We start from the raw sequence: 20,696 nt of genomic DNA, 5'->3' as shown, positions 1-20,696 counted from the left end.
GCGGGCACGGAGCCGCTCCTGCCCCTAATGGGGACGAGCACACCCCGGACTCGAAATGGGGATGGGGACACGGGCACCTCCTGCACTTAATGGGGACAGAGAGCGGGGCGTGGGTGCCCCCCACGGAGTACAGAGATTTGAGCATGGGCACCCCGTGTTCCCCAGTGGACATGAGGACACAGGCACTCCCTGCCCCTAGCAAGGACAGAGGTCTGGACCGGGGCCCTAACAAAGATGGGCACCCCACAAATGGACATGGGACCCAAAAAACCCAGTCCCTTTTACAGGGACAGAGGTGGGAGCACGGGCGTCTGCTGCACCCCGAAGGGGTGATGGAGAGGCAGCTGCACTCTTTCACCAAAAGAGCTGAGGCTCGGCCAGTGGGCAAAGGAGGGTGGCAATGGGGGCAGGACGGTGGCATCCTAAAATGTGGTGCCAATGACCACCCGAGCGGCAGGCACGGAGCAGACTGTCCAGCTGGGCTAGTGAGAGTAGCCCACCCCCATCCCTGGGGCCAAAGCTTCCCCCAACCTGGGCCCGGGGCTGAGGAAGACAACAAGCAAGAAGGACACGGTCCCACGTGTCCTCCCCGGGTCACGTCCTCCTTCCCGCACCCCAGGCAGGACAGGGGATACTAGAGGTACGGAGGGGGATCCCCGGGGGCAGCCGGTGCTCATCAGTGCGGGGCGACCCGTTCAGCCAGGGTTGGGCTGGCACAGAGAGCGGGGACCCCCCGCCCCGGACACCCCCCGCCTCCCCTTCCCCCGCCTTGTCCGCCCGGCCGCTCCCGGCCCGCTGCCCGCCTTTGAAACCGCCGGCGGGGCTCCCACGCCCAGCCCGGGCCCCCCGCGCCCGCAGCCGCCGGTGCGTTCCCACCCGCCCGGGGCCCGCAGGAGGGAGGGTGGCGCGGCCGGGGCTTGGCGTGAAAATGATCAAGGGCCGCGGGCAGCGCCGGAGCGCAGCGCCCGTCTGATGCTGCCCGCCCGGAGGCCCCGTCGAACAAAGGCGGCATTGAGGCCCCGGCTGCGCCCCCCCCGCGCCCCCCGCCCCGAGCTGGCATCTTGGCGCGACATTAATGAACTCGCCTGTTTGTGCTCCCCCGGCCCCTCTCTCCTCCCACCGCCCGGGGGGCACCGTATATATCCATCCCTCCTCGCCTGCCTCGGGCATTTCGGGGGCTCCCCCCGCCTGCCCCCCTTTGCCCGCCCGGGGATGGAGCGAGGAGGGAAGAGGACACGGGGCGCTCTTCTCGGGATCCGCCTGGTCCCACCCGTGCTTTTGCTGCCGCTGCTGCAGCTGGTGGGGGGAGCTCCCCTGGGCCAGGGGCTGTACCCCATGCCGGCCAGCATCCTGCAAGGTCAGTGGGGCACAGGGGCGGGGGCGTCTTTGCGGGAGAGTTTGGCTGCAGATGGGGTGGCTGCAGGAGACAGGACCCTTGGGTTCACTCTCAGGTAGGGAGGCAGCACAAGCAGGATGGCCAGGTCCCTGTCAAAGCCCCCCAGAACCCGGGGCATGCCTGCGCTGCCTGGACTGGGTGTCAAGTGCTGCAAGTGGCACTGGGGGACACGGGGGATACAGGGAGTGCTGTGGTTCATGCCCTGCGGCCCACCAGCACTCCCTCTTGCCCTACTACCTGTGCCAGTCTCAGGGGACACTCTGCCAGGGCATCGCCAGCAGGAAGGTGGCTCTGCATGGGTACAGGTGGTCACAGGTAGGGGCACACGGGGGGATGAACACATAGGGCAGGCACAGGACTGCACACACATGGGCACACGCAGGGACATGAAGATGTGGGCACATGGACCCTGGTACACACAAGTGTGCACTCACAGGTGTGCACAAGGGTACACATGTGGACACACCTGCCTGGGCTCACACCCTGTCTCCATGTACAATGGGTACACACAGACCTGGGCAAACATCCAGATGTCCATGTGCCAGCTCCAGAAGGGAGGTGCCACTGGTGGCTGTCACTCTAGGCAATGTCAGTGGGTGACAGGCCATGCCCAGCCTGACACCCACCGTGGAGATATCAGGGCACAGGTACCAGGCAGGCTGGGGGCACCCCATGGTTGTGGTGGGGGGCAGTGGTGGGAGCTCTGGGGGTCTGAGAACCCTGTGTGTATCCATCAGCACTGTCAAGCCGGGGGACGCTGGTGCTGGAGGCAGCACTGAGGAGCGCATTGCTGGCACTGGAGCGGGCACTGTCTGAGCAGCAGCGGCAGCGGGGCGCCTGCGGGCTCTGTGCCCCCTGCCTCTTCCCACCCTGCGCCAACATCACCAGCCACTGCCCACGTGAGTCACAACCCCATTACCTCCACTCCCCCCAGGAGAGCCTACCCAAACAGACCCCAGGATCCCCAGCCAAACACAGCCCAGGGGTCCTATCCAAACACCATCCCACGCCCAGCAGACCCTAGCAAAACCTGCACCCATGCCTGAAAACTACCCAAACACTTATTTGGATTCCTACAGAAGCACCACCTCATCCCCCATAAATCCTATCAAAATGACAGCCCAAGCTCCTACCCAAACCGTACTCATACACACAAGCTTAACCTACAGACTTTTACCAAAATAGTGCCCAGACTCCTGAAATATATCCCTAACTGCTAGAGACCCTGCTCAAGCAGTTCCCACCTTATCTAGATCTTACCCAATCACCTGGAGCCCTATCCAAAATGTCACCTGATCCCTTGTGAGCTTTTCAGATATTCACCCCAGAAGACCCTATCAAAACATGCTGACTCCACAGCCTATCATGCCCCCTTCCCACCTACCCCAAAGCACAGTCTGGGGTGGCCGGGCAGAGGAGCACAGGGAGGACACAGTGATGCCCACAGCCCTGCTGTCTTTGCAGCACCAGCCATGCCCCCCACCGTGCCCCCCAGCTGCCAGGCCCTGCTGGATGCCCAGGCACTGCCTGAGCTGCCCCAGCGCAACTGGGCACTGAGCCAGGCCTGTGCCCCCTACCAGCGCCTGTGCCCACCTGAGGGGGCCCTGCACACCTGCACCCCGCTCAGCGCCCAGCTCTGCCGCCACCGCCTCCAGGAGTGCCGTGAGTGGGCACCCGCACCCCCCAGCTCCTCCCAGAGATGGGAGACCCTACAATAACTAATGGGGTATCCCCAGGGGACGCTTGGAAGGGATATGGGATGTTGGGGTGACAGAGGGTGCTGAGATGGAGTGGGGAGATGGTGGAGGTGGGGGTATGATAGAGTGATGAAGGATCTCTGGTGGGATGGAAGGTTGGGAGAGACGGAGGGATCTGGGAAGAGAATTGGAGATTTGGGGGATGGAGGCATTTGGAGCGATGAGCAGATTGGGCTGGGCTGGGACACTGAGGGGTGATGGACAACCCTGAGGTGGGAGAAGTGGGCAAGGGGAGATTGGGGACACTGAGTCACTGGGGGTGACGAGCACTCCCTGAGGTGGTACAGGGGTGTTTGTTCGGGATGATGGGGGTCCGGAGGCACCGAATGGAACTGGGGCGATTTGAGGACAATAGGGCTGTGGTGGTGACATCGGGAGGGAGTGTCCCCACATACCATGACAGCCTGTCCCTGCAGAGATGGTGGCTGCAGCCCCGGGTCCTGACGCAGCAACGGAGGCGGCAACGCCAGGTGAGCCGGGGCGACCCCACCGTGCCCACGCCACCCCCCACCACGCCGGCGGGCGCCCCTGGCCCCCGGCTGCCTGCTGGGCCGCGGGGCAGAGGTTAGCGTCGGCAGCTGCCGGGCTGCGGGGTGCCCCCGGCCCTCCGCCCGCTCGCCTCCGTGAGCACGATGAGGCTTGACAGCGCGCCCGACGCGCCTCGTCTCCCGCCACCCCCTCCACCTGCCACGGCCATCCCCGGCCACCCGTGCCCACCTGGGAGACGGGTTGTCCCAGCAGCCGGCCTGCAGGACGTCCCCCTCACCCCGACTTTGTCCCCCAGGGAGCTGTGGGCGCCGCGGGGGCCCACAAGTCAACGCCACGGCCCCTCGAGGACGCATCATGGGCGGCAGCGTGGCCCCGCGGGGCGCCTGGCCCTGGCTGGTGTCGGTGCGGCTGCACGGGGAGTTGATGTGCGGAGGGGTGCTGGTGGGGCGCTCCTGGGTCCTCACGGCGGCACACTGCTTTGGCGGGTACGGTGGGGGCACGGCAGTGCGGGGATGATGTCCTTGCAGAGGGGGGCACGGGGTGGTACCGTCACCCGTGTAACTGGCTGCGCCCACCCCTCCAGGAACCGGAACGAGCTGGCGTGGACAGTGGTGGTGGGCGACCACGAGCTGGGCAAGCCGGGAGCGGGCAAGCGGGCAGTGCCTGTCCGGCGCATCGTGCCTCACCCTAAGGTCGGTGGACGTGGGCACCACCCTCGCCTCCCTGCACATGCCCCAGGGACCCCCACTGACGCCCCCACATGTCCTTCCAGTTTAACCCCAAGACGTTTCACGGGGACCTGGCACTGCTGGAGCTGGCAGTGCCGCTGACCCCGTCACCCACCGTCAGCCCCGTGTGCCTTCCGAGCGGCTCCGCGGAGCCCAGCCCCGGCACCCCCTGCTACATCGCAGGCTGGGGCTCCCTCTACGAAGGTAAGAGACACCGTGGGGTGTTCCCCTCTTTGCCCTCTCTGGTGCCCTGCCCCAGCGCAACGAGGCAAGGCAGAGGGGTGCGAAAGAGAGGGAGATGTCCCGGCACAGGGGACCCGGTAACGGGTGCCTTGCTTGGCAGAGGGACCAGCAGCTGATGTGGTGATGGAGGCGCAGGTGCCCCTGCTCAGCCAGGAGACGTGCCGGGGTGCCCTGGGCAAGGACCTGCTCACCAGTGCCATGTTCTGTGCTGGGTATTTGTCTGGAGGCATTGACTCCTGCCAGGTAACACCATGACTTTGGGACTGTCAGCGCCCCACTTCAAAAATCCCTCATGGCACACAGTGCCGGGCACGTACCACAGCCCGTCAGCATGGCTGGGGTCCCAGCCTAGCCCAATGCACAGGCATTTCCCCTGCAGGGTGACTCAGGGGGCCCGCTGGCGTGCCAGGACCCCACTTCGCACCACTTTGTCCTCTACGGTATCACCTCGTGGGGTGATGGCTGCGGTGAGCGGGGCAAGCCAGGAGTCTACACCCGCGTCACTGCCTTCACGGACTGGCTGAGTCTCCAGATGGACCGTGAGTGTCACTGGCTGCACCACAGGGGGGACAGAGATGCCCAGGGGGTTTTCAGCACTCATGGCAGCACTGGTTCCCTCACAGCTGCCCCTGGCAGCCGAGAACCGAGCTGCTTCGACCTGCTGGCTTTGGCACAGCTGCCCCCTGAGCAGCAGTCCCCTGAGCGTGCCCGTCTCTGTGCCTTCTACGCCGGGTCCTGCCGGGCATCTCAGGGCCGGGCCACCTGTGCCCGCCTGGCTGAGGAGACCTGCCATGCCAGGACGAGACGATGTGGTGAGCTGGGGGTCATGCCAGGGCTAGGGTGTGGGGAGGGACCCCATTTCTGGCGTGGGGCCAGGGCCATGTCTCTCCCTGTGTGCCCACAGAGCTGCACTCCTACGCCCAGACCTTGGTGGATCTCCTGCGCCGGGCTGGGGACTTCATCCGAAACCAGTTTGATTTTTCCTTCCTCACCCGCACTCTGCCCCAGCTCCTGGGCAAGATCTACGGGCACTTTTTCCCTCCTCGTGTCCGCAGAGATGCCCCAGGTACTCTCCCAGGCTGGACTGCCCCATGATCATTTGGGGTCCCATCAGTCTCTCCCATGCTGGTGGTAGGAGAACCAGCAGCCTGGTCTGGCTTCCCAATGGGGCTCCTCTATTCCTTGTCTCTCCTGCCCTTTTCTTGTCCCCACAGGCCTGGCTGTGGCAGGGGGCCACTCCAGCCCTACAGCAGTGGGACCCCACAGACCCCCCAGCAGGTGAGGCATGGTGGGCCACGGGATGAGGGGCTAAAGGGGTTGGGGAGGTGGTCGAGATGCTGGTGGGCACTGACATGCCATTTTGGGAACAGCCTGAAGCATTGGGGTCCTGTTCCTGCTGCAACCAGGGCACCCCCCCGGCATGCCCAGGTAGGGTGCAGAGTGTGGTACTGCCCACTCCCTCTGAGCTCGCCCCATTGTGCTTCCAGGTGGGGGGACAGGCAGCTGCCCCCCTTTGCAGAGCTCTTTGGGGCAGTGGGACCCCAGTTGCAGGACTGGGTGGAGGCTCTGAGGACCATGGCAGGGGGCAGCCCCCTGTCCTGGCAGCCAACACAGGACAGGGAGCAGCTCCCCGGGGAGACGCAGCTCTTCCTGCAGGTATGTGGGGAGGGACAGGCTGGGGGACCCCCTATCCTCTTGTGACTGTGCTGCCAGGGACCAAACCCCTTCAGTTCCTCTGTGTCCCCTCCTGACATCCCTTGGGTCCATTGTCCTCTGTGCAGCCACAGAAGTGGCATCTGTCACTTTGCCACCACAGAGGGGACATCTTACCCTCCCCACCTGAAACCTGTGCACCCGAGTCCAGCCAGTGCAGAGCCAGCCATGAGTCTGACCCTGCAGCTTAGGATCTGACCCAACACAGCCACAAAGCAGTTTCATGTCACCAATGCCCTGTCTGACACCAGCACACCCATGCCCTGCACTCTGCCACCATGCACACAGCTGTGCCCACGGGTGCCCTGTGCGTGCCCCATCACCCATCCTGTCCCCCTCTTCCCTTTGGCAGGGTGAGGATGTGGTGGAGGAGATGGTGGGACAGGGACGAGCCTTCCTCACCCAGCTGCAGGCAGAGTTGGACCTTGGCACCACCCTGGAAGCCATGGAGCCACAATGGGCATCTGGAGAGCTGACAAGGACCCCCATGCCAAGCCGTGAACCCCGTGAGCCTGGAGGGACTGGGGACAATGGGGCAGCAGGGTGTCCACCCACCGTCCGGCTCTGTGCCTGGGCAGTGCCCACTGGGAGTTTTACACCTCTCTCGATATCAGGGTCTGCACCGAGGGAGAAACGTGAACTGGTGCCCACGGAGCTGCCCAGAGTGGAGGAGGAAGAGGAGGAGGAGGCAGGCGCAGGCAGAGGTAGGCTCCCACAGACCCTATGGGGTGCCATGCGTCACTGTGGGGACGGTGACAAGCCCAGCCTTGCACCCTTTTCCCAGGGCTATCCCATTTCAGTGGGACAGTCGTTTGCTGTATTCCCCCCTCTGCCCATGCCCCCCTGGTGTCCCCAGAGCAAGGGTGCTCCTCCCTGCGGTGGGCAGCAGCACGGTGCCCCCACGATTGATCCCTGATGTCCCCTCCATGTCTCTCCTGCCCGCCCCCGGGGTTGCAGCCTGCCCTGGCCTCAACGAGTCGGCGGTGCGGGTGGGCGCGGTGCGGGAGCTGTACGCCTGGGTGCTGCGGGTGCCCGAGGCAGACCTGGCCATGACCTTCCAGGAGGTGAGTGCCCCATCTGGCCGCTCCGAGCCACACGCCCTGGCAGCCAGGCAGTGCCATCCCCCAGCCCGCCACTGTCCCACTCTGCCCATGCCTCCCCTGGGACTCACGGTGCTGTCGTCTCCCCACAGATCCTGGTGGACTTGGGCTCCAAAAACACCAAGGGACTGTACCGGGCGCAGGTTCGGGCCACTGTAGGGGGCCGCCCCACGTCCTTCACGGGCCTCGTGGGGCTGGAGAGTGACTCACTGGCCCGCAGCATGCCCGGCCTCGTAGCTCTGGCACTCGAAGCACTGAAAACCTAATGGTGCCCCTGGGGCAGCGTGCCAGCATGGGGAGAGGGCACGGGGGCAGGTGTCTCGTATGTCCTTCAAACACACTCCACTCCCTGTCTCAGGCTGTTCCACCCTTTTGTCCCCAGTTGTACCTCAGTCTCTCTTCCCACCAGCACTTCCTTACTCCCCCAGAGCAATGAGGCCCTGCTGGGTACTTGAAGCATCTCAGCCAGGAATCACAGTCCTCCTTTCCCCTGGGACCCCCACCTTGGCAAGCGCACTCTCACCCCAGAGGCACCTGAGCTGTTATTTATTTGTACAGAAAAGGTTTATTTTTCAATAAAGAAGGGCTATATTTTCCAGTAGCTGGCAAATGTGAAGCGAGTGCTGTGCCACACAGTGCTGGCAAAGTGGGTGACAGTGGCGGGACTTTTCAGGGGAGCTATGACATCCCATTGCATCCCCCTTCCCATCCCCCCTGTACTCTGAAGTGATACCTCCTTGGTTCCTGCTGTGCCCACCCTGGCACAGACTCCCTAGCCCCCTCCTCAGGGGTCAGACACCCCTCCTGCCCATGCAGCACCCACAGCACAGCACTGGTGCTCACCCCGGTGACACCCCATCAGAGACCCACATGAAACCTCCCAATGCAGGGGCCGAGCACGCCCTGGGTCTGTGGTCAGTGGTGGGTGCCACCCCTGTGCTTGAACATCAGTGGGTACCCTGGGGACCCTGCCGTGGGGACCCTGCCACTCTGAGCAGCATCACAGGGACTGCTGAACAGCAGGGAAGGGACAACTCTTTCCCATGCCCAGCAGTGCCTGTGCTGGGGTGCCCAGCCTCAGCATGATGGGCTGGCACCTGTGGGGCCGGCAAGGGCAGCTGTGCCTGCCCATCTCCCCTTCCCTGCACGTGGGGGTGCCGGAAGAGAGGGGTTGGAGCAGCTCTCTGGTGCCGGTACCCTTCCCCCTCAGCACCTGGCACCATCCATCTCCCACTCCCTCCGGCAGCCGGACATCCGTTCAGCCAGGCCAGGCGGGGAAGCAGCCAGGGCCTGGCACGGCGTGAGGGCACCGCAGGCACCGCATGGGGAACCTGCTGCAGCAGCTGGCCCTGCTTGGGACACTGATGCTGTCGGGTGAGCAGGGTCTGGGTCATGGGGTGCCCTGTTGCTCTGCTGCATGGGGTGCCCATGGGGTTATGGGCCCCCTCAATGGGGTTGGTGGGGGAGGATGGTGGCAGGGTCCAAACTGGACACGAGGGTCCCCAGGGCTGGGGGTATTTCCTGGCAGAGTCTGTTCACTGCATGTCCCTTGTGCTTCTTTCCTGGCTGTGCCATCCAGAGCCATGTCCCTGCCTGGGCTATGTGCTGTCAGTGCAGTGTCATTGTATCCGTGTGTCCCTGTAAGTGCCTGTCTGTGCCAAATCTATGACAACGTGTCCCTGCACACACCAGGTCCATGTCCACGAGTCCATGTGTGTTCTGTGTGTACAGCCACCTATGTGCACGGTTTCACCATGTCTGTACCCAAATGTCTCATGTCTGCACCCAAATGTCTCATGTCTGCGTCCCTCTCTGTGCTGGGTTTGTATCTGTGTGTCCCTCTGTGTCCGTGCCCACGTTCTTGTCCCATGACCATGTATGACCATGTGTGACCATGTGTCTGTCATTCCTGCATGTCCACGTCTGTTCTCCTGTGCAGCACCGACATGCAGTGTCCTGGCTTGTTCCTCTCCCCTCTATTCTTATACCACCCTGCCCTTGCCAAGCATCCCCTGGGGTGGCACTGGCCCAGTAACCCCTGAGTCCCCTGGTTTGCCTCACCCCACACCCCCCAGGTGGACTCTGTGTGAACCACGAGGAGCGGCTCATCCACCACCTGTTCAATGAGAAGGGCTATGACAAAGAACTGCGCCCTGTGGTCTCCACTGATGAGGTTGTGGATGTCTACCTGGCCCTCACCCTCTCCAACCTCATCTCACTGGTGAGCCCCAGTGGGCAGGCCCCACTGTGGGGTACCCCCCAGCCATGCCTCACCCCCAGGGCTGGTTGTATGGGGCAAGCCCTGAGGCTGCTGTCCCAACCCTGGCTGGTGAGGGTTGGGGGTCCTGGGCTGGGGACACACCCTGGCATCTCACTGCCCCACATTGCTGTTGCAGAAAGAGGTGGACGAGACGCTCACCACCAACGTATGGCTCGAGCACGTGAGTAGGGACAGGTGTCACAGCATCAGTTTTGCCACCACGGGGTGGCCCAGCATGGTGAGGGGGTGACCTGAGGGTCCTCCCCTCCAGGGCTGGACCGATTACCGCCTGCAGTGGAACAAGTCTGCGTTTGGGGACATAGAGGTGCTCCGCCTGCCGCCAGACATGCTGTGGCTGCCTGAGATAGTCCTGGAGAACAAGTGAGCTGTGTTTCCATTTCCCCTCCCAAACCTTCTGAACTGCTCCCAGCACATGTTCAGGACTCCCCTGGCCCCTTCTGAGCCCTGCCATCACCTTGTCTCCCTCCCGGCACAGCAATGACGGGCTCTTTGAGGTCGCCTACTACTGCAACGTCCTCATCTACCACACAGGCTACGTCTACTGGCTGCCACCCGCCATCTTCCGCAGCACCTGCCTCATCAACGTCAACTTCTTCCCCTTCGACTGGCAGAACTGCTCCCTCAGATTCAGGTGCTGTGTGGCTGGGTCAGGGCAGCAGGGTGGGCACGTTATCCCCTCGAGTGCCTGGTGCTGCCAGTGCCTCCCTTGCTGTTCAGGTGCAGCAAGGTGGGGCTCTGTAGGTGACTTGGTGGACTAAGCCCATCATGCTGGAGGTCAGGGTGGGTTGGGTGGTGAGTACCCAGCAGCCCCTCACTGCCTGTCCCCCTGTGGTCCAGGTCGCTGGCATACAGTGCCCTGGAGATCAACATGCACTTGAAGACGGACACTGACCCAGACACAGAGAAGTCTTACCCAGTGGAGTGGATCATCATTGACCCCGAAGGCTTCACAGGTAATGCTGGTGCTCTCTGCCATGTCCCGTGGCAGTGGGACACTCTGTAAAGGGCAGGGGGGCACTCTGGAGTTGGGGCACACTGCCATGGAGAAATTCCACTACCTGGGGCTTTGGCATCCTGGCACTCATTCCACCTTGGAATGCTATCCACACCCTGGGGGGAAGACTGGTGCTAGTGGACCTGGTGAGGATGGTCATGGCAGGTGTCCCCCATGCTGTGTGCTGTCTCCTGTGCCCTGGCAGAGAATGGGGAATGGGAAATCATCCATCGCCCAGCCCGCAAGAACATCTACCCTGACATTCCCCTGGACACCAGCGAGCACCAGGACATCACCTTCTACCTCATCATCAAGCGCAAGCCACTCTTCTACATCATCAACATCGTCACACCCTGCATCCTCATTGCCTTCATGGTCATCCTTGTCTTCTACCTGCCCGCTGACAGTGAGTGAGCCCTGTGGCATGTGTGCCAGGAATGGGAGTCACATCCATGGGGCACCTCCATGTCCCGCACCTGCACCAGGTCCTGGGGCGCTGCAAAACCCCAATGCCCAGCATGAGGACATCCTGTAACTGGAATATCCCCATGTAGGACACCATCACCCCAGCCAGGCATCCTGGCAGAGGTGCGCTTGGGCACAGGATATCCCATGCATGACCCCAGGGTACTGCCATAACAGAAAACCCCTATATGGGGCACTGTATCATGGGACACCAAAAGGGCAACCCTGGCACTGGGGGCTCTGGTAAAGGTACCTGGGGCAAGGTTTGCCCTGAGCTCACCTGTTCTCCAGGTGGTGAGAAGATGACCCTGGTAATCTCAGTGCTTCTGGCCCAGTCTGTCTTCCTTCTGCTGATATCCCAGCGCCTGCCTGCCACTTCCCACGCCATCCCCCTCATTGGCAAGTGAGTCCTGGGCACCGCTGGGTGCAGTGGGGACATTGTGGAGTCCCTTGGTGCCAGACGGCAGCTCTGCCTGCGCCCAGCCCCTGTGGCAATGCCAGCTCCAAGACCATACTCCCTACCAGGTATCTGCTTTTTATCATGCTTCTGGTGACGGCCGTGGTGATCATCTCCGTCGTGGTCCTCAACTTCCACTTCCGCACCCCCAGCACCCACGTCATGTCTGACTGGGTCAAAGAGGTGAGCAGGGTGTGGGCTGGGGTGGGTGCACTGGTGGGTACAAGGGTCGCACTGCATGGGCATGGGACAGCACAGCCCTGGCATTGCATCTGTGCCACATGAAGTTTGTGGGAAGAAAGTGGGGACAAGGTAGCAACACACTGGGGAGGTAGCCAAGGGACATGACACCCTCTCTTGTGTCCCAGGTCTTCCTGGAGAGCCTGCCCCGGCTGCTGGGCATGACACAGCCATCTGAGAGCCCGGTGGGTGCCCCGTGCATCCGGCGCTGCAGCTCGGCTGGCTACATCGCCAAGGCAGAGGAATACTTCAGTGTCAAGTCCCGCAGCGAGCTCATGTTTGAGAAGCAGTCGGAGCGGCACGGGCTCACCAGCCGCGTCACCCCTGCCCGTGAGCCACAGCCCCTCCACAGGGACACAGGGAAGGGTCCACAGCCCCTCCACAGGGACACAGGGAAGGGTGGTGGCATTGGGGTCTCCAGGGTTGGCAGCCCTTCAGAGCCCATCTCACTGTCCCCCCTTGTCCCCAGGTTTGGCGCCGCTGGGCATGGACTCAGGCGAGGAGCAGCCCTACGAGCACATCAAACCCGTCATTGACAATGCCAACTACATTGTCAAGCACATGAGGGATGAAAACAGCTACAATGAGGTGGGGCCATGGGCACTGGAGGGCAGGGGGGCTCCCTGTGCCCACTGTGCCCCCACACTGCCTGGCTCCCGGCTCTCTCCACAGGAGATAGACAACTGGAAACGTGTGGCCCGGACGCTGGACCGCCTGTGCTTCTTCCTCATCACCCCCATGCTGGTGGTGGGCACCCTCTGGATCTTCCTCATGGGCATCTACAACCACCCGCCGCCACTGCCCTTTGCCGGAGACCCCTATGACTACCGAGAGGAGAACAAGCGCTTCATCTAGGGGTGTGTGGGGATCCCATGTGCCAGCCTCTCCCCCACCTGTCTTGGTTTGGGAAAATAAAGCTGGGTACTTCTTGCCATGGGGCACTGAACTGGTGGCTGCCCTTGGTGTGTCCCACTGGGCACAATGTCCAGCCTGAGCACTGGGGAGGGTGATGTCCACCAAGGGAATGGGTGTTGTTGGGTGTCCTGAGTGTGGCTGACCCCAGCTGTGGCTGGAAGGGGTGATTCTCAGAGGGGATGTGGTGGTACCGGCCCTGCTACCCCTGTGGGCTGGACACTTGTGGCAGGATGGGCTGGAATAGGAGTTGGCCCCCCCAGCATAGCACCATCCCCTGCAGACCCACTGCAGTTGGCAGAGATGCCATCAGTGCCCACATTTCCCCACTGCCACCATGGTCCCCCAGCCGGACCCACAGTGTCCCCCCAGCACACCCCCTCCCACAGTGCAAGGCTGGGGGCCCAGAGGCATCTCCTTCCCCAGCTCAGCAGCGGGATGCCAGGGCTCTGGTTTCAGGGGACACAGCTGACGTCCCCCCACCAGCAGTGGCCCAGGACAGCTGTCACATCCTCTCCACTGAGCCAGGAATCTCACCATACCCCCACCTCCCCTCCCCGTGACCCTCCTACACAGGGGCCAGAAGGATCTGAACCCCCGGGAAGGGCATAATTCCCCAGGCTGATGTAGTGGGGCTTGCCTGCCCCTTCCCCACCCTATATTCTGCGGGTAGCCACTGCCATGCCAGGGACAAGATGTGCTGGCAGGGGGGCACCCCTTTCCCATAACTTGTGGGTGCCTGCACACTGCAAGGGGATGCATCCCTTTGTGCGAGACATGGGGAACCCACGGCACGGAGTTCATTTTGCCCCTCGCCCCAATTCCAACCCCTCCAGCACAAAATGCCAGAGGAGCTTCCCAGCAAACTGGCATCACCCCACCAGCGGGGGAAGTGGGTGGTCACCCGTCCCTCCCGTGTCCCCGTGGCTGTTGGGAACAGCTGACGGTGGCAGGGGACAGCTGTCCTGTCCCAGCGGGCGCTGGGCCCAGAACACGTCGGCGCCGGCGGCCGAGCGGAGCCCCAGCCCTTGCGCCCCACGGCACCGCCATGCGTGGCCACGGCCTCCTCCTCGTCCTCTGCACCCTGGCAGGTAAGATCTGCCCGCCCAGGAGAGGCCTGGGGGGCACCTGCTCCCCCCACCTTTGCACTCGCGGGTTTGTCACCCCTGGGAGTACAGCGCCGGCACCGCCCCACCGGGCTGTCCCTGTGCTGGCAGTCCACTGCCTCCGGGTCCTGCCCTGGAGAGCTCCCCGGGTGAGCTTGGTGAGGGCATGGTGGGGACACACCCGCTGCTGGCACGGGGGGCACAGACGGGACTGTCAGGATCATGGAGCAGAGCGCACACACCCGCAGGAACGCACGCCCGGGCATCCCCTCCCCATGCATACACCCCTGTGCCTCCCCCCTCAGCGTATCCGGTCTTGGGGGCATCAGTGACCTCACTGTCTTCCTCCCGGCGCGTCCCCATCCCGTGTGCCTTCCCAGGTGTGGGCTGCAGGAACCAGGAGGAGAAGCTGCTCCAGGATCTCATGTCCAACTACAATCGGCAACTGCGCCCGGCCCTGCGGGGGGATGAGATCATCGATGTCTCCCTCAAGCTCACCCTCACCAACCTCATCTCCCTGGTGAGAGACCCCCCCAGGTACCCCCAGTGGAACAGAATTTGCCCTCACACATGGGGCAGAAGGCAGGGCACTAAAGCCATCTCCCTCCTTCCTTCCCTGGCAGAATGAACGGGAGGAGACCCTCACCACCAACGTCTGGATCGAGATGGTGAGACCCCTCCCCTCTAGGCAGCATCACACCCGGCTATGTTTGCATATCAGTGTGGCACCCCATGGGGGGCTGGCACTGTAACCTGCACCCTCTTTTGTGGGCACCCCAAAATGAGCCCATTTTGTGGGCAGCATAGCACAGGCAGTTCACAATCTCCTTCATCTTGGGGAGCTCCGTGACCCCTCCTCCTTTTTTCTCCTTCTCCCAGCAATGGTCTGATTATCGCCTGCGCTGGGACCCTGAGAAATACGACAACATCCAGCTGCTGCGGGTGCCCTCCACCATGGTCTGGCTGCCCGACATTGTCCTGGAGAATAAGTAGGTGACAGGGCAATGGGGACATGTCCCCACATAGGGCTGGCAGCTGCCTGCCCAGGCATAGTTTGGGGCTGAGCCCGTCCTTTCCCCCCCAGCATTGACGGGACATTTGAAATCACCCTCTACACCAATGTGCTGGTGTCCCCTGACGGCAGCATCTACTGGCTGCCCCCTGCCATCTACCGCAGCGTCTGTGTCATCCACGTCACCTACTTCCCCTTCGACTGGCAGAACTGCACCATGGTCTTCCAGTGAGCATGGGCACCATGGCAGCTCCTCCTGGGACACAGGGATTAGCATGGCATGCCCACCTTTGCCCCTGGGCAGATAAATGACACCTACCTGTCCCCTGCCACTTGTCAGGAGGCACCATGGGCAAGCCAAGCACCCCAAAGCAGAGCTGGAGGTGGCCAGCATGACCTGGTGCCACATTGGCACCCTTTGCCCATCCAGCCTGGTGCATGCCAGCCTGTGCCACCACCTCATCCCTCCCCAGGTCCCAGACGTACAGTGCCAACGAAATCAACCTGCTGCTGACAGCGGAGGAAGGCCAGACCGTGGAGTGGATCTCCATTGACCCGGAGGCTTTCACAGGTAACACTGCAGCCACACCCATGGCACAAGGGGACATCCAACAGGTCTGCTGCTACACTGGTGGCTGCCAAAAGCAGGGCTGCAGGGACTATTAGCAGCTCCCACCATTACATGGGCACTTAAGTTATTAGTGGAAGCGGGAGTGTGGGAGAGATTTGTTTTTCTAACCCCCCCCGGCTCCGGGCTCTCGCAGCCTGGCAGCTGCTCCCGGAGAGCACCGCTCCCGCAAGCTTGATTGATGCTGGGAACGTAGCTGTCATGGCCAAACAATGACGTTTTCCATCACATTTTAATTGCATATTGAAGGAACAAAATGCTTTTCGGGCAGCGAGATTTATTTTTTCATTACCGGCCTGAGTTGCGATCTTGACTGGGAAAAAATCTATTGCTCCCACGGAGAGCAGGGGAGAGCAGTGCGCTGTCACCCAGTGTCATGCTTGGCTTCCCTCTGTGGCACCATGGAAATGGGGAGATGGGGGGACCCCCCTGGAGCCCTGGGAGCCCCCAAGGAGTTCAAGGTGCCCCATATGTGCCCAGCTGCCCCATCCAACTTCTTTTTGGGGTATTTTTGCCAGGCACCATGGCATGTTCCACAGTGCTCAGCTCCCTCACGACAGTCTCTAGCACTGTACGCAGCCTGGGTGCCCTGTGGGGCCCATGCCAATCACCAGTCCTCCCCTTCCTCCCTGGACTGGGAAGCTGGAGCCCCAGTGCCCCCGTGGGGACAGCAGGACTCACCTGGCACCATCACAATGTAGAGAATGGTGAATGGGCCATCAAGCACCGCCCTGCTCGGAAGATCATCAACTCGGAGCACTTCACCCCAGATGACATCCAGTACCAGCAGGTCATCTTCTACCTCATCATCCAGCGCAAGCCGCTCTTCTACATCATCAACATCATTGTGCCTTGTGTCCTCATCTCTGCCATGGCCGTGCTCGTCTACTTCCTGCCTGCTAAAGGTACACTGGGACCATGCCCACTGCGGGCATGGGAATGTGCAAGGGGACAGCAACGCTCCAGGAAGGGCTCCTCGTCCCCTCCGTGCTTGGGGACCATCACTATCATCTCTCACCCACTCCTGTGGTATTTGAATGGGGGGGAGTGTGTAAATTTCTAGGTATCCCATAGTTAAAGCCTCAAGGCAGGACTTGTCTAATTCCGCTTTCGGGTGGGGGTTTTTTTGCCTTAGGAGGGCAATGCCCACAGCACTGCCCTGTGCCAAACTCTGCCTTTCCCCCTCCTTGGCAGCGGGTGGGCAGAAATGCACTGTCTCCATCAATGTTCTCCTGGCCCAGACTGTCTTCCTCTTCCTCATTGCCCAGAAGGTGCCTGAGACCTCCCAGGCTGTGCCTCTCATTGGAAAGTAAGTGACACACTGGGACCAGGGTGCCAACCCTCTTGTCACACTGTTCCAGCAGGGTTTCAGGTGCTGTAGAGCAGCCAGGGGACAGGACCCGAGTACAGAAATAACCCTCGGCCCAGATGGGGCTGACACAGGGCTGCCACTTGCCCATGTTTCACTGCCCGTCACCAGCTTCCAGCCCACGAGGGCACTGAGAAGGATCTTGCAAGATCATAGCTTGTGACCCAGCAGCCCCACTAAGGCTCTGTGCCCCCTCCCCAGATACCTGACCTTCCTCATGGTGGTGACAGTGGTGATTGTGGTGAATGCTGTCATTGTCCTCAACGTCTCCCTGAGAACGCCCAACACTCACTCCATGTCCCAGAGAGTGCGCCAGGTACCTGCTATCATCCCCCTACCCTTTATACAGGGGGAATGGGATGGGTATTTGGGGATCAAGGCCGTGTCCCTTGCAGAGCAAGGTGGCAGGCATGCCTTCATCTGAGTGAAAGTCCTGGCACAAAGAGAAGGCCCCAGATGTTCCCAATGCCACCAAGGCACTCTCAACTCTGGGGAGCAGCAGGTGCCAACATCCCAATAGCACCATGCTAGTGACACTGTGCCCAGGTGTTCCTGCACCTCCTGCCCCGCTACGTGGGCATGGCCATGCCAGAGGAGACCCCGGGGCCACCGCAAGCCATCCGCAGACGCAGCTCCCTGGGGCTCATGGTGAAAGCTGATGAGTACATGCTCTGGAAAGCCCGGACCGAGCTGCTCTTTGAGAAGCAAAAGGAAAGAGATGGGCTGATGAAAACCGTGCTGGAGAAGATTGGTGAGTGACCCTGGGGGGTTGGCACCTCCCTGTGAAGTTGGGCTTTGTGCCAGGTGGCTGAGCACTTGCTGGTGCTCGCTCTGCTGGCTCTGTTGCTCATAGGACGTGGTCTGGAGAGTGGCAGTACCCAGGACTTCTGCCAGAGCCTGGAGGAGGCAGGGCCTGAGATCCGCGCCTGCGTGGATGCCTGCAACTACATTGCCAATGCCACGCGGGAGCAGAATGACTTCAGCAGCGTGAGTCAGGGCTGGGTGGAGAGGGATCTGCATGGGGCCACTGGGGGCAGCCCTCACCCTTCTTGTGCTGCTGGCAGGAGAGCGAAGAGTGGATGATGGTGGGACAGGTGATCGACCGTGTCTGCTTCTTCATCATGGCCTCTCTCTTTGTGTGTGGCACCATTGGAATCTTCCTCGTGGCGCACTTCAACCAGGCACCCGCCCTGCCCTTTCCTGGGGACCCCAAGCAGTACCTGCCACAGTGATGCTCACAGGTGCCCACTAGCCCAGTGGTGGAGATGGGGGAAGGGGAAACATGGGGTGCTCATGCTGTGCTGAAAGTGGAAATAAAGCCTCCATGTCTTGCAAGCCTCCATGGCATCTCTGCTCCATGCCCACCCGCCTCAGAGGCTGGATGTGCACCCCGTGCAGGCTGGCCACACACCTCTAAGCTGCACAGTCCTGTGAGATGAGACTTGGGGAAACTGGAGCAGAGTCAGACATCTAACGGGCCATGCAGCGGTGCTGGCAGCAAGAGCCACATCACCCCACTGCAAATTTACAAATTCAAGCCCAGGATAAATGAGAACACTGTCATCCCTGTCATGGCAGTGGGGCAGGAATCATAGCTACAGCCACCCATTCTGGGCCAACAATGGATGGGATTAGTGGCAGCTACTTCTTTCCTCCATTTATGCCCTGACTATGGCTCATGGGGACAGCTAAAGTGCTGTCCTTGATCCCTAGCCAGCAGCTTGAGGTGGAAAGACTCTGGGCCACCAGGCACCCAAACACCCTCAGGGATGCGTGCCCTTTGGCATCCCTCCTGCTGCGAGCATCAGCAGGACTCCCTCCCCCACCAGCCTTCCTTGCCCTATGGGATCATCTCTGTCAAGCACAGCCCCTTCCCCCCATCCCAGCAATGCTGCATCCCCCTGTGCCCCTCAGTGACCTCTGGGGCCCCTGGCTTTGTCCCTGCTAGCAGGGGAGATGAGAGAGGTCAGCCTGGGAACGGTGGCAAGCAGTATCTGCTTCTCTGTGATCCAGCTCATGCCACCTGTGTCTGGCTCCAGCACGTGCATCAGCCTCACAGTCCCAGCACCGGCTGCCTCTGCTGGTGCTGGGAGAAAACCAGTTGGTTACTGCCCACAGCTGCCCCTGGCACTGCCTGCCAGAGGTGAGGGCACTGTGGGCATGGATGGAGGAGGGAGGAAAACACAACAGCAGCTGAGACATCACTTCTTGAATGTCTGCAGCCTGGTCACGGCCCAGAACCACTCAGGGCTGTGCCAGTCTGCCCCTGCTCTCTGCAAGGCGGCTTTTCCTGCCCTATCCCTACGAGATATGTAGTGCCCACAGCACCAACACCAGGTGAATACCAAGCTCCCAGCTGGCACCTTGAAGGAGGTGGGGATGGTGCTCACCAGTGCAGGCAGAGGTGCTCAGAGGACCTTGGCTGACTCCTGCCCCCTGCCTGGGTCACCTCCCATGGCCATGACCCAGGTGAGATGACCAGGTCCTGGGGCACTGTACTCCTGGCCCCAGTCTTGCTGGTAAGTGCCGGCACTATACAGTACTCTGTGGCCTGTCCTGCCACAGCCATGTCCTCTCAGTGGCTGAAGGGACAGACCCTCCTGGCCCAGTGTCCCCAGCCCTGTGAGAGCCAGGAGCTGCCATAAGCTGCCCAAACCAGAGCACGAGGTATGTCCACAGCCCCCAGACTCTCTGTCCCCAAGAAGATGCATAATTAATGAGCTCTGGTCTGTCTTTGTCTGGCCATTTTCCATTGATTATTGGCTCCCTATTGCCCTGCTGCCAGTCTCCAGGGCCTGGTAATGTCACCTACTTCTTACCACTGCAGGGGTGCTGCTTCTTCCAGTAAGCTCAGGCTCCAGCGTGTCCATACAGCACAAGTGGAAACAGATCAGCTCTTCCAGCCTGCCAGGAGCACATGACCAAGACCACTCTCTCCACAAGCTCCAAGTAGTGGTTTTACCAGCCCTCAGGACATCTCTGTGGTTTATCATTCCAGAGACAGGAACAAAAGCAAGAGCTGGGATGTCACAGATCTTGGGCAGCAGATGCACTTTGCAGGATCTGGTGTGGGAACACCTTGCAGGTCACCCTCTGAGGGTTACAGGGGGAGTGCAGTAAGAGAGGAAAAACCTCCCCAGCCCAGTATCAGCCTCATGTGCCCACACTCCATCAAGAAGCACTAAGACAAGGTGACATCATCCTCCAAATGCTCCCCTCCACAGAGAGAACTCCTTTCTCTCTGTGGGCTGGGAAGAGCCATCAGTGCCCGCTTGACCAGCTGTAGCAAGACACACCCAGGGCCCATGAGCCCAGCACAGGTCAGCATCCCCTTGGGAAAGAAGAGCCCAAGGGAATGCTCTTCTTTGGGCTCCAGGGCTCAAAGGGGTTCAAAGCTCTTCCACTTTCCCTATAAGCCACTTTGCAGGGAGTTAAAGAAGTTCGAGGGTGTTCAAAGCCTTTGGGATAAGGAAAGCAGGAAAGGTCTTGACTCACCACAGATTTGGGGCTCCCATGGCTACAGGCTTCCTTCCTGAATGAAGAGGATCTGAAACCTTTTTCTAGAGCACAACAGAAGCTCCTTCCCTTCCCAAACAACCTCATGCCTGTGTTTTCACCATTCTCATTAGTAGGACACAGCAGACCACAAGACAAAAATCCAGCTCAAAAATCAGTCTGGCTCCATCCCTCTCCAGGCCATAGAAGGCACCTGGTGCTTGGCACTGATCAAACACTCCTTTTCTCCTGACCTCAGGAAAAGTAGTCTTAAAGAGGACAAACTCAACACCCAGCCAGCTCACTCTCCT

At 61.2% G+C, this 20,696-nt stretch overlaps 3 protein-coding genes across 5 annotated transcripts; all 3 read left to right on the top strand.

The window, feature by feature from the left end:
- Nucleotides 1-1,153: 1,153 nt before the first annotated feature.
- PRSS56 (serine protease 56) lies at nucleotides 1,154-8,027 on the top strand. 2 transcript variants are annotated; one of them, XM_039557250.1, is made up of 17 exons: nucleotides 1,154-1,357; nucleotides 2,134-2,295; nucleotides 2,861-3,058; nucleotides 3,570-3,623; nucleotides 3,938-4,127; nucleotides 4,226-4,334; nucleotides 4,415-4,574; nucleotides 4,714-4,856; nucleotides 4,993-5,152; nucleotides 5,237-5,425; nucleotides 5,518-5,679; nucleotides 5,828-5,891; nucleotides 6,101-6,269; nucleotides 6,679-6,832; nucleotides 6,941-7,030; nucleotides 7,284-7,390; nucleotides 7,519-8,027. In XM_039557250.1, the coding sequence occupies exons 1-17, from the start codon at nucleotides 1,213-1,215 to the stop codon at nucleotides 7,690-7,692; spliced, it is 2,430 nt and encodes an 809-aa protein (XP_039413184.1). In that variant the 5' UTR covers nucleotides 1,154-1,212; the 3' UTR covers nucleotides 7,693-8,027. The 2 variants fall into 2 exon arrangements, with proteins under 2 accessions (XP_039413184.1, XP_039413185.1); XM_039557251.1 differs by lacking the exon at nucleotides 2,861-3,058.
- Nucleotides 8,028-8,127: 100 nt separating this feature from the next.
- On the top strand, nucleotides 8,128-13,794 carry CHRND (cholinergic receptor nicotinic delta subunit). 2 transcript variants are annotated; one of them, XM_019284593.2, is made up of 13 exons: nucleotides 8,128-8,800; nucleotides 9,502-9,647; nucleotides 9,823-9,867; nucleotides 9,958-10,067; nucleotides 10,183-10,338; nucleotides 10,545-10,660; nucleotides 10,907-11,107; nucleotides 11,458-11,569; nucleotides 11,692-11,806; nucleotides 11,992-12,193; nucleotides 12,333-12,451; nucleotides 12,536-12,720; nucleotides 13,716-13,794. In XM_019284593.2, exons 1-12 carry the CDS (start codon nucleotides 8,749-8,751, stop codon nucleotides 12,716-12,718), a joined length of 1,557 nt encoding a protein of 518 aa, XP_019140138.2. In that variant the 5' UTR covers nucleotides 8,128-8,748; the 3' UTR covers nucleotides 12,719-12,720; nucleotides 13,716-13,794. The 2 variants fall into 2 exon arrangements, with proteins under 2 accessions (XP_019140138.2, XP_010395547.2); XM_010397245.3 differs by lacking the exon at nucleotides 13,716-13,794 and having other exon boundaries at nucleotides 12,536-12,809.
- On the top strand, nucleotides 12,910-18,220 carry CHRNG (cholinergic receptor nicotinic gamma subunit). Its single transcript, XM_010397246.4, is given in 14 exon segments — nucleotides 12,910-13,680; nucleotides 13,682-13,813; nucleotides 13,815-13,866; nucleotides 14,262-14,401; nucleotides 14,505-14,549; nucleotides 14,761-14,870; nucleotides 14,966-15,121; nucleotides 15,367-15,464; nucleotides 16,223-16,426; nucleotides 16,716-16,830; nucleotides 17,092-17,206; nucleotides 17,437-17,641; nucleotides 17,744-17,877; nucleotides 17,955-18,220. Coding segments are annotated over 14 exon segments (1,737 nt in total). The 5' UTR covers nucleotides 12,910-13,617; the 3' UTR covers nucleotides 18,123-18,220.
- The last annotated feature ends 2,476 nt before the right edge of the window (nucleotides 18,221-20,696 follow it).

The sequence above is a fragment of the Corvus cornix genome, chromosome 9 (assembly GCF_000738735.6).
Source record: "Corvus cornix cornix isolate S_Up_H32 chromosome 9, ASM73873v5, whole genome shotgun sequence".
NCBI lineage: Eukaryota > Metazoa > Chordata > Aves > Passeriformes > Corvidae > Corvus > Corvus cornix.
The sequence above is the reverse complement of the archived record's forward strand: the minus strand, read 5'-3'. Positions and strand labels throughout refer to the sequence as shown.